Here is a 12,298-nt window from a genome sequence, read left to right as displayed (position 1 = left end):
GCCGAGGAGCCCTCGGCCGCCCCCGCTGCCCCGAGCGGATCCCGCGCCCGCACGGCTGGAGCGCATCGCGCGCGCCCCGGACTCACCGCTGCTGGGCTGCGGGGACAGCGTGGAGACCGAGGTCTGGCCCATGTCTCGGGTCGCAGGGCCAGCTCCGGCGATCACGCGGCTCTTTCGGTCCTTGGATCATGGGTCCGCTCGCAGACAGAGTTCCAAGCGTTCATTTCCCAGTCGTTGCGGAGCTGCCCGCCGAGTCCCCTCACCTTCTCCCCCTTCGCGGGTCTCCCAGTCCGGCCGGCCGTAGCCGGCGCGGCGGATCCTGCCCAGCGGATGCCTGTCATTCCTCTATGCAGATTAGCTGGGGTCAAGGGTCACGGGGGAGGAGAGAGGGGGAGTGGGCGACGGGGGCGGTGGAATGAGGGGGGCGAGGAAGTGGGCAGGGGAGAGGCTCGGGCTGGTCCGGCCGCGCCTGCGGGGGTTGTGAGCCCCGCAACCCCCCCACCCCCCAATAGCAGAGAGTTCGGGCGACTCCCCATTAAACTTAAAAGGTTCACTGGCAAATGATCCTTTAGGGCTGGAAGAAAAGGAATTAAAGTACTTAGTCACGGTACTTAATTTAAGAAAATTTGTTTCTAGAAAGTTAGTTCCTTCCTCTCATTCCTGTTATGTGTGCATTTTTTTTCTCGTTTTAAAAATCTTCCTTTTAACAAATAGAATTTTGCAGTATTAGTGGCCTCAATCAGGTTGAACAGTAAATCTGAATGATGGGTCTATGTGTCAGATCAACAAAGGATACGCTTTGCTCTCTACCATCTAAACTCTGCGATGCTCACCTCTCCTATATTCAAAAGAATCACTGTGAGACTATGAAACTGTGTGTTTAAAATGTCCAAAAGGTGAAGACCACAGTAATTTATTTTAGAAGCTAAAATTCCATAAAAGTTAAACTCAATACTACTGTAATTAAATCTTAACCTCTAACTTCTTAAAAATATGAATACAAGTAAATACTCTTGGTATTTAAGATTGATGAGAACTCTAGATGCCATGTCTATCTCCATCTATATAGATCGCTAGGTAGAGATAGATATGGCATTAGGGTGTTGGTTACAGAAATGTGATTCACTTAATGGAAATTCGTTGAACAGTATATTATGATTTGTACATTTTTATGAACCTATATGGAGAAGGCACTGGCACCCCACTCCAGTACTCCTGCCTGGAAAATCCCATGGACAGAGGAGCCTGGTAGTCTGTAGTCCATGAGGTCGCAAAGAGTCGGACAGGACTGAGTGACTTCACTTTCACTTTTTACTTTCATGTATTGGAGAAGGAAATGGCAACCCACTCCAGTGTTCTTGCCTGGAGAATTCCAGGGACGGGGGAGGCTGGTGGGCTGCCTTCTATGGGGTCTCACAGAGTCGGACACGACTGAAGCGACTTAGACTTAGCAATGAACCTATATATTTCATTAAAAAGTTTGTGAAGTGTATTTTTTTTAGGGGGCTGGGCTACGAAGGCTTATGGGATTTTAGCTCCTCTACTACAGATAAAGTCTTGGATCCCGGCAGTGCGAGTGCCAAGCCCTAACCACTGGACCAGAAGGGGATTCCAAAAAAAGCATATATTTTAATTTTTAACTGATTTTTATTGAAGTATAGTTGATTTACAATGTTGTGTGAGTTTCTGCTGTACAGCAAAGTGAATCAGTTATACATACACACATACTCACTCTTTTCCCATATAGGTCATTATAGAGTATTGAGTACAGGTCCCTGTGCTATACAGTAGGTCCCCATTAGGTTATCTCTTTTATATACAGTAGTGTGAATATGTCAATCCCAATCTCCCAATTTATCCCTCCCCTTCCCTTAAAAGTGTATTTTATTAAAAACTATATTTAGGTCACTTGCCACAGCTTTCACATTTTAGGTTATCCCAGGCAGTCGACTGTGAACTATTAAAAATCTATATAGTATATAATTATTAGAGAAATGCAAATCAAAACTACAATGAGATATCACCTCACACAGGTCAAATTGGCCATCATTAAAAAATATACAAACAATAAGTGCTAGAGAGGGTATGGAGAAAAGAGAACTGTCCTACACTGTTGATGGGGGAATGTAAATTGGTATAGTCATTATGGAGAACAGTATGGAGGTTCCTTAAAAAACTAAAAATAGAGCTACCATATGATCCTGCAATCCACTCCTGGGCATATATCCAGAGAAAACCATAATTTGAAATGATCCATGCACCCTAATATTCACTGCAGCACTATTTACAGTAGCCAAGACATGGAAGTTATCTCAATGTCCATTAAGAGAGAAATGCATAAAGAAGATGTGGCAGATATATACAATAGAATATTGCTCAGCCATAATAAACAGCAAAATAATGCCATTTGCAGCAACATGGATGAGTTAAGAGATTGTCATACTGAGTGAAGTAAGTCAGAGAAAGACAAATATCACATGATATCGATTATATGTGGAATCAAAAAAAATTATTGCTGGGAGGAGGGGAGAGGGAGTGGGAAAGAGAAAGATAAATTGGAATATTGGGACTGACATATATACACTGCCATATATAAAATAGATAACTAAGAAGAACCTACTGTATAGCACAACTAATATTCAATGGCAACCCACTCCAGTACTCTCGCCTGGAAAATCCCATGGATGGAGGAGCCTGGTGGGCTGCAGTCTATGGGGTTGCTAAGAGTCGGAGACGACGGAGCGACTTCACTTTCACTTTTCACTTTCACGCATTGGAGAAGGAAATGGCAACCCACTCCACTGTTCTTGCCTGGAGAATCCCAGGGACGGGGGAGCCTGGTGGGTTGCCGTCTCTGGGGTTGCACAGAGTTGGACACAACTGAAGCGACATAGCAGCAATGACCTATATGGGAAAAGAATCTTAAAAAGAGTGGATATATGGATGTGTATAACTGATTCACTTTGCTGTTCAGCAGAAACTAACACAACTTTGTAAACCAACTATATGCCAATAAAATTTTTTTCAAAATAAATCTGTATAGTATATCTATTTTATAAAATAATAAATTATTAATGCTTTACACATGCAAATTTTTTCCTAAAGTTCGTATTATTAAGATCACATAGAGCCTAGTTTTGTTTTTTGAAAGATGTTTGCTTGTCTGTCTTATCATTTAAATAAATTGCCCTACTTTTTTCATACCCAAATAGCCCACCCTCTATTGTGGGGAAAACTCTTTCCCTAGAATAGTATGATCAATTATCTACTTCCTTTTTCCTAATTCACTCTTAAGAAACCTTGATATTTCTTTTGAATGGCTACAAAGACATTTGCAAATTATTTAAAATGCTGGCATTTATGTATTCATGTGTACACATAAAACAATTACAGAGTCTTCCGGTCACTGGGGTCTAATGTGGTTCACACATGAACCTGCCAGGGACTCAGATGAGACCAGGCTTGGAGCACTGGGCTTTGAAAAGCATCCTCCTAAGAACCTGAGAGAAGTTGGGTGGAAGGGTCACTTCAGGGGTTTGGCTTAACCCCACTGCTCAGATCTCCACTTTGAGCTCCTTTCCCATCTTTACAGAAAGGGACCCATTTTCAGACTGTATCCCCACTGGATACAAACCCAGTCCCTAACATCTCGATGCAGCAAACACATCCAAGAATCACTGGACTAGGTCCTTATAAACACATTTATATCAGAGAAAGAAAGGCACTTTGGGAGCACTACAATTCACTCTCCTACACATTCATCACCTAGACAAAGTTAAAAATGGTTAGTTTCTCAAGTGAGTTAACTTGAGTAAAGTTGACACAATAACAAAACTGAGTTGCCAGTCCAGGTTCGATGCACGATACTGGATGCTTGGGGCTGGTGCACTGGGACGACCCAGAGGGATGGAATGGGGAGGGAGGAGGGAGGAGGGTTCAGGATGGGGAACACATGTATACCTGTGGCGGATTCATTTTGATATTTGGCAAAACTAATACAGTTATGTAAAGTTTAAAAATAAAATAAAATTAAAAAAAAAAAAAAAAGAAATGACATAAAAAAAAAAAAAAAAAACTGTTCCCTAGTCCTTCCAGGGGCTTCCTTGGTGGCTCAGAAGGTAAAGAATCTGCGGGCAATGCAGGAGACTCAGGTCCAATCCCTGGGTTGGAAAGATCCCCTGGAGAAGGGAATGCAACCCACTCCAGTATTCTTGCCTGGAGAATCCCATGGACAGAGGAGCCTGGCAGGCTACAGTCCATGCGGTCACAAAGAGTCGCACACGACTGAGCGATTAACACAAACACAGCCCTTACAGAGACAGGCCCGGTGCCAGGCCAGCTGGACCTTGGTAGAGCTCAAAGCCTGACGCCCCAGGAAGACTGACATCTTTTCTGAGCAAAAACACCTAGCCTAGAGGCACTGCCTTCTCCCCAAACCCCGAGGGCAGGTGAGGGGGGCTGCAGTGGTAGCCAGGCTGGGAGCAGAGCCAGGAGAGGCGGGTGGGAATGCTTAAGTAGGGTCACCAAAGCCATAGAGACCTCAATCCATCCGAGCTGCCACTGCAGAGCTGGTGGATCAGTGCCATAAAGAAACCCTGATTTTTTTTTTTCAATGAATTTGAGGATTAACCAAACTGTGAGTTCTAATTAGGACAATGAAATTAATCCCAACTAAATTTCCTTATAAAGTGGAAAACTGGTGTGCTTTGGGAACACATTCTACCTTGAGGGTTCGGCAGTGAGAGAAAACAATTATAATGGCTCTTCTGTTTCTTCCTTTAAATCGCCTTAAAACAACAACCATAAAAAGGCAGATTGTGTGTTGTCTCACTCTAGGTTGAGAAGAGGAAGCTTCTCACTCCTTTTTCTATCGATAAGAGCCTAACTGAGGGGAGGTCACTGATCAGAGGCAATATACAGTAAATTTTGCAAATTAGAATATGTTGTTGTTGTTCAGTCACTAAGTACTGTCAGATTCTTTGCGACACCATGGGCTGCAGCACGCCAGGCTCCCCTGTCCTTCACTATCTCAGATTCATGTCCATCGAGTTGGTGATGCTATCTAACCATGTCATCCTCTGCCACCCCCTTCTCCTTCGCTTTCAATCTTTCCCAGCATCAGGGTCTTTTCCAATGAGTTGGCTCTATCTGTTTGGTACATTTACATTATATGTAAATATAACGATTTTCTTTGAAATTGACAAAAGCTAAACTTTGAGGTACAATGTTATTTTTGCTATCATTACTCCTCCTTGAGAAACAATAATGTGTTTCCTTTTATTTCTTCTCCAAATTTGTATTTCAGACATCAAAGGGGTACACTATAGCTCTGGTCTTTCAGGATTTGCTAAATCCATCTATATTTACTTTATCCAAAACCTTTCATGATTTGCTAGTTAATATAATCTTAGCCTCATCTGGGATTCTTATAATCCCTCTATCAGGTTACACACTTTCCTCTGAAATTTTTCCAGTTCCATTACATTATCCTTGAAGCATGTCAACCAAAACTGCAGGAAGTGTGCATTAAGATTTCTTTATAAGGGTGGGACAGTTTATTCTATTTTGTTTCCAGTGCTTCCGATGAGGCATGGTGTTTTAACATCCTTTTTATCACAACTAACAAATTATATTCGTGAACATAGAAGAAGTCTACAGAAATCCCTAAATTTCATTTATAGGTCAAAATATAAAGGTTAGAATCTATCATCTAACAAGAGTATGTTAAGACAATCTTCCCCCAATTGCCTTTTTATTGTTTTATTACAGCTCATCTGCTATTATTGAGCCAACTCACAATTTTACTAAGAGCTCTGGGTGTTATTTTCTTGAATTTATAGTTTAACTGTGCAAATGTTTAATGTCATCTGAAAAAAAAAAAGGGACATTTCTCTGTGTGTTACCTCTTTCCAGAGAATTTATAAAAGTGCTAAAGAAAATTAGTGCCAACATCTAACTCAGAGGAAACTATCTGTTCATAAATCTTCAGCATTTATCCCATTGGTCCTGCTCTTCAGTCTATATTTCTAAGCCAATTTCTTATCCAGTGATATCCTGGTAAATGCTCAACAATTGGTTTGCTGTTTTTCTATGATATAAATATTCCTATGATGACCAATTCAATGAGTGGTCAACTGGCTTGCAAGATTATATCACCTTGTTTGCCAAATTTCTGGAAATATAACAACTGGCCTATATGAGCTGTCTTCAGCATAGCACTATTTCATCTTTCATAGTATGCGGTCATCAAATTATATCATGACTGACTGTGTGGAACAGTGTATGTTAAACCTTCCTAAAAATATAGACCGACAGCATCTACTGATTTTTTCCACAATACAGTCTAAATATTTTTCAACCCCTGAAAGATCTTCTGTGATTTTTTTTTTCTTTACTTTCAGAAAGAAATTAAATTGGGTAGATTAGAGAGAATTTTCTCCCTGAAACTTGTTTGCCTTTTGACAGAGGTTGCTCTTCTTGAGGTTTTCAAGCATTCTCCCCTATAAGACAGATTCCACTGGCTTGTCCAATGTAGGGGTTATTAAGTTCATCCACCGGGGGTACCCAAGTGACGCTTGCACTTTTCATGGGTGGAAGTCACTCATTACATTAGATAAAAGTTAAAAGCAGACATAAACTTAAACCTTAGCAATCTGTGGAAAAGTCCTTTCCTACTAGGTCAAAGTCCAAATTGTAGACATACAATTTGGTGGCCAGAGAGACAGTTTATAATAAGTACAGTCATTATTACCAAATACTGTAACTTAGGTCACTGACAGGCTTTTCTAGTGGCCACATCTAGCTTGGAGCAGGAGAAAGAGTGAGATCTGCCCTCAAAGCACACGTGCCATGAGAACTCATCGTAGGTGTCTTCTCTCCCAGATGATGTCTGCTAGGACCCCATTTTGAGGTGCCAGCAGGTGGGCAGGGGTGCAGGGCTGGGGAAAGGGTTAGGCAGAGCTCAGAAGATGAGACAGTTGATCAGAGCAGTGGTGCTTCAGGAAGAATAGTGGTTGGTGGTGGCCACGTACAAGTAGATGAAGCTCTCCTAACTGGTTACACTTATTTCTGGACTTGGAGAAGGAAATGGCAACCCACTCCAGTGCTCTTGCCTGGAGAATCCCGTGGACAGAGGAGCCTGGCGGGCCACAGTCCACAGGGGTCTCAAAGAGTCGGACACGACTGAGCACATCACAACATTCCTGAACTTGGCCATGAAGATCTAGTGAATGACGACATTTGCCTGAGTAATAGGAATTACAGACACAGAAAACCTCCTCCTAGTGGGAAGGAAATGAAATGTAGTAATTAAAACTTGGGAAGGTGGTGCAGTGCTAAAGAATCCTCCTGCCAATGCTGGAGATGTCAGAGACCAGGGTTGGATCCCTGGGTTGGGAAGATCCCCTGGAGGAGGAAATGGCAATCCACTCCAGTATTTTTGCCTGGAGAATCCCATGGACAGAGGAGCCTGGTGGGCCATAGTCCATGAGGTCGCAGTGAGTTGAACATGACTGAGCATGTAATATAGTTTGTTTTCTAGATACAATGGTCAGAAGAAACAACAGACATTCACAGATCATCTGAAAGGATCAGTGTAGTCATTTACTTTCTTCCTACCTACCATTATCAGATTTATTAAAGAACAGAAAACTGTCTTTTCTCCCTTTCTCTGATGGAGGTGCTAAAGGGCAATTTTTAAAGTCAGACAGCTATTTTTAACACAAGAGGTTCTAATAATCCTGTAAAAAAAAGTATATAACTCAGAAACTAAACACTGGTGTGCAAAAGTTTTTAAGCATTAAGGTAGGTTTTTACTAGAATATCTTCCAGTTTTAAAAAACTTTGTGTTACTCCAAAACTCGGCTACATTTTGTGAAAGTCAGCTTACTTAGAAACACATAACTGCTAAGAAGCAAATAGAATGTTATAATTTCAGTTGAAATTCTGTATATGCAACCTGTGTTTACTTTTTAAAAAATGTTACTCTATAGCAATTGTCACCAAATGCTTCCTATAAACTTTTGTTTGGACAATTCTGAGAGATTTTAGTTTTAACAGGGTAATAATGTACAGACAAAGGAGAACTCTGGCTAAGAAAAGAATGACAACTTTAGACATTCTAGTTATATTCAGCATCAATAGGAGAGAAAACCACATTCCAGAAGTATTAGACAGAACAGGAAACAAACCTGTAAGACAGGCTTTTCTTTCCTATTGTTCTCATATTTTTATATGATTTATTTCCTGAGTTTTTCTTCTACTGCTTGTTCAGGCTAAAAGGATTAACAAAATACCTACTCTGTTTTGCCCTGAGTGAGTCTCTGCAGAGGGCGTGGTGTGTCACATGTGTGCTTACTTAGTGATTGAGCTGGATGGTTGGAAGATTTACTCTGGAAAATAAATACCTCAAGGGGTGGTGCTGGAATTTCCTTTTCCAGAAACTTTCCCTCACCCCCGGAGAAAGAGTGTAGTTTGCTGCACTGCGTTTTACAAGAAAAACAAAATACTTATCCACAGCATTTAAAACTCTGACAACTGTATACAATTAATAATCTTTAAGTTACTAACCAAAATCTATAGAGAACATTCCCTCAAGACATCTTTAATAATTACTGCCCAATTTAAAGAAAGTAATTGTTTAAAATAAGTTCCAAATCATTGTTTTATTAACTATCATATCCATCCTTAGAACCTAACAAAGTGGGTGGCACATAGAGGGCACTCAATACACGCATGATAAATCAAAGAATAAGCATTTATGTGATTTCTTCAATTATAGCAGCTTGAAGCATGGATGAAAAAAACACAGCTAGGAATAAGTGTATGATTTTGGTAATATTATATGGACTGCATAGCGAGACAATATCAATTTCTGTCACTGACTGGTAAATTTCCTTTTATATGCCATTCTACTCATAATCATCTAGTCCTTTAGCTAGAATTATCTCAGGATCTCCCATGGGCCTCACACCTCTAGGGCATAGAACACGAGGATAATTGAGGGACAGACCATACGCTGGAGTTCAAGGTAGACCATACCTGTTCAAGATCAGACCGTACCTGAACTTTGTATATATATATATATATATATATATGGTAGAGGGTGGGTGTTGGGTCTTACAAGTAAATGACTATAACAGTGAGTACTGTGATAGAGGTGTGTTCCACCAACACTGCATGGCTACAGGGAAGGCTCTGAACTTTATGAACTGCTAAATCCACATCTTCCCAATACAGAGTCAGCAACTTATTCTGAAGATGAGCTAAAGATTGTCAAGTGCTTCCTAATTAAATTCTGATTGTATGCAGTTAATATTAATTGTATTTTTTTTATTGCTTATAGCTTTTGAGGAATAATTTACATACTCTAAATTCTACCCATTTTAAGTAAACAATGTGTTTTAGTTAATATATAGTGCAATTGGAGAAGGCAATGGCACCCCACTCCAGTATTCTTGCCTGGAAAATCCCATGGATGGAGGAGCCTGGAAAGCTGCAGTCCATGGGGTCGCTGAGGGTCAGACATGACTGAGTGACTTCACTTTCACTTTTCACTTTCATGCACTGGAGAAGGAAATGGCAACCCACTCCAGTGTTCTTGCCTGGAGAATCCCAGGGACGGGGGAGCCTGGTGGGCTGCCGTCTATGGGGTTGCACAGAGTCGGACACGACTGAAGTGACTTAGCAGCAGCGGCAGCAGCACAGTGCAATCACTACCATAGTCAGATGTTAGAAAATTTTGAGAACCCTAAAGAGTTCCATCACCTCTTGGAGTTAATCCCAGTCCCACCCCCTGGCATCAGGCAACTACTGACAGGCTTTTCATCTTCATAGTTTAGACTCTTGAAAATTTCATATAAATGGAATAACAGCATATGACATTTTCTATATCTGTTTTTTTTCACATAATGTTTTGATATTCTTCCATGTTGTAGTCTGTATCAGTATTTTGTTCTGAGTCAAGCTCCACTGTATGGCTATATCAAAGCTTTGATGGTCTATTTACCAGTTAATGAGCATTTGGGTTATAACTATATTTCACTGTATTTCTATTCTGTAAAAATATAGAAGATAAATATATATATTTATCTTCTGTATTTCATATCATATATATATACATATATCAGTTGGGCTTCCCAGTTGGTGCCAGTGGTAAAGAACCCATCTGCCCATGCAGGAGACACAAGAGACTTGGGTTCAATCCCTGGGTCAGGAGGATCCCCTGGAGGAGAGCATGGTAACCCACTCCAGTAATTTTGCCTGGAGAAGTCCATGGACAAAGGATCCTCACGGGCTACAGTCCATAGGGTAACAAAGAGCTGGACATGACTGAAGCAACTTAGCATGCATGCACATATATATCAGTCATCTAACAAATATTTATTATGCATCTTCTTTGTACCAAGTTCTGTTCTAGGTATTCGAGATATAGAATTAAAACAAAAAGTTTAAATGTATGCACTCAGAGAACTTACATTTTTATGAAAGGACAGAAAATAAGCAACGAACATAATCCACAAAATTTATAGCAATTTAGACAATGAAAAGTGCTATGAAATAAACAGGGAAGGGTAAAAGAGATGGATTAGTATGTCATAGTTAAAGTAGTCCTCACTGAAAAGGCAATCATTGAACACAGACTCAAAAGACATGATGGAGTTAGCCACGTGGTTATCTGGAAAAAGCACATCCTAAGCAAAAAGACCACTTCATATAAAGATGAGAGCATGCTGTGAGAAACACTAAGGGGCCAATGTGACTGGAGGACAGTAAGTTAAGAGGACATGGGAAGGGGGTTATAAGCCATGTAAGACCTTGTAACTGACCATAAAGACTTTGGTTTTTACTATAAGTGAGATGGGGAAGCAATGATAATTTTGAGCAAAGGAATGGCATAATCTATCTTATATTTTAAAATCACTGTTGCTTCTGAGCAGAGGATAGAAGAGACGAGGTGGGAAGCAGAGAGACAAGGAGAGACTACAAGAATACACAAGGCAAGATATGACAGGGGCTTAGACCAGGTTGGCAGCAGTGGGAAAAGTGAAATGTACCTGGATTCTGGATACATTTTTAAGGTAGAGCCAAATTTCTTCATAGATTGAATGTGGAGTATGGGAGAAAAGAGATGAAGCAAGGATGACTTCAAAATTTTGTCTGAGCACTTGGAAGGACTGAGTTGTCCTTAATTAAGTCTGAGACAACAGTGAGTGAAGTGGGTTTGGCATAAAAAATTAGAAGCTCAAATTTGAAATGTTCAATTAGACATCTAAGTACAGAAGGAAAATAATTTTTTCCAAGGGAAAAAATCAACCTATACTTGGATATATCGTAGGACATTGAGTATTAAGAATAAAGAGAAAGTAGTGGGTAGAGAAGTCAGATGCCACTACAAGAAATCACAATAAAATCAAGATGACAAAAGAATCATATATGCTTGGTGTTATAGGGACATACCTTAGAATTCCATACCCAGATAAATAATTATTCATCAAATCAAAAACTCACTCACTGAAAGTGGTTAATCACTAAAGGTACATCTATAGAAAATTCCTCAGCAAGAAAGAAAAAGAGTTCAGATTGAGTGGGATACAGAGCTTCCCTTGTAGCTCAGCTGGTAGAGAATCTATCCATAATGCAGGAGACCCCAGTTTGATCCCTGGGTTAGGAAGATCCCCTGGAGAAGGGATAGGATACCCACTCCAGTATTCTTGGTGTGGGTTCCCTGGTGGCTCAGCTGGTAAAGAATCCACCTGCAATGCGGGAGACCTGGGTTCGATCCTGGTGTTGGGAAGATACCCTGGAGAAGGAAATGTCAACCCACTCCACTATTCTGGTCTGGAGAATTCCATGGACTGTATAGTCCATGGGTTCTCAAAAGAGGTGGACAAGAAACAACACTGAGCATAAAAACTGATAAAATTATGGTGAATTTAATAAACTATTGGTTGTGCAAAATGGAGAGGTAGTCAGTGAATTTTAACATATGTTGAGGTCCTAATTTTAACGTTAGGAGGATAGACAAACTAAATACTTCTTGAGTTTGTCAGAAAAATGTGCTATTTCAAATAATAATAAAAATATAATAGTAAGTTTCCAAATCAGTAAATAAAAGGAAGGGGAATAAAAAATGTTTCACTAATCCAATAACGAAAAAAGAAAATGAAGGAAAATTTGAAAAAGAGCTGGCTAAAAGAGATGACACAAATTAAGATGTCAAATTAAGTCCAAAACAGTAATTGCAAAAAATGTGAAAGGAATATTCATATCTAATGACAGTAAAAGATTGGAGGGAGCA

General features: G+C 40.3%; 1 protein-coding gene across 3 annotated transcripts in view; it reads right to left on the bottom strand.

Moving 5' to 3' along the window:
• PHACTR2 (phosphatase and actin regulator 2) overlaps positions 1 to 12,298 on the bottom strand; it is a 291,343-nt gene that overhangs the window by 137,078 nt on the left and 141,967 nt on the right. The window contains exon 1 of one of the 3 annotated variants that reach the window (XM_055535827.1): positions 87 to 338. The exons of the other annotated variants lie outside the window; for them this stretch is intronic. Within the exon in view, the coding sequence (XP_055391802.1) occupies positions 87 to 132 (46 nt within the window). The 5' untranslated portion in view covers positions 133 to 338. Of the gene's footprint in view, positions 1 to 86; positions 339 to 12,298 lie in introns of those variants that run through there. 3 annotated transcript variants of the gene reach the window in all.

Source organism: Bubalus kerabau, chromosome 9 (genome assembly GCF_029407905.1).
Source record: "Bubalus kerabau isolate K-KA32 ecotype Philippines breed swamp buffalo chromosome 9, PCC_UOA_SB_1v2, whole genome shotgun sequence".
Lineage (NCBI taxonomy): Eukaryota > Metazoa > Chordata > Mammalia > Artiodactyla > Bovidae > Bubalus > Bubalus kerabau.
This window is presented reverse-complemented; position numbering and strand designations above follow the sequence as displayed.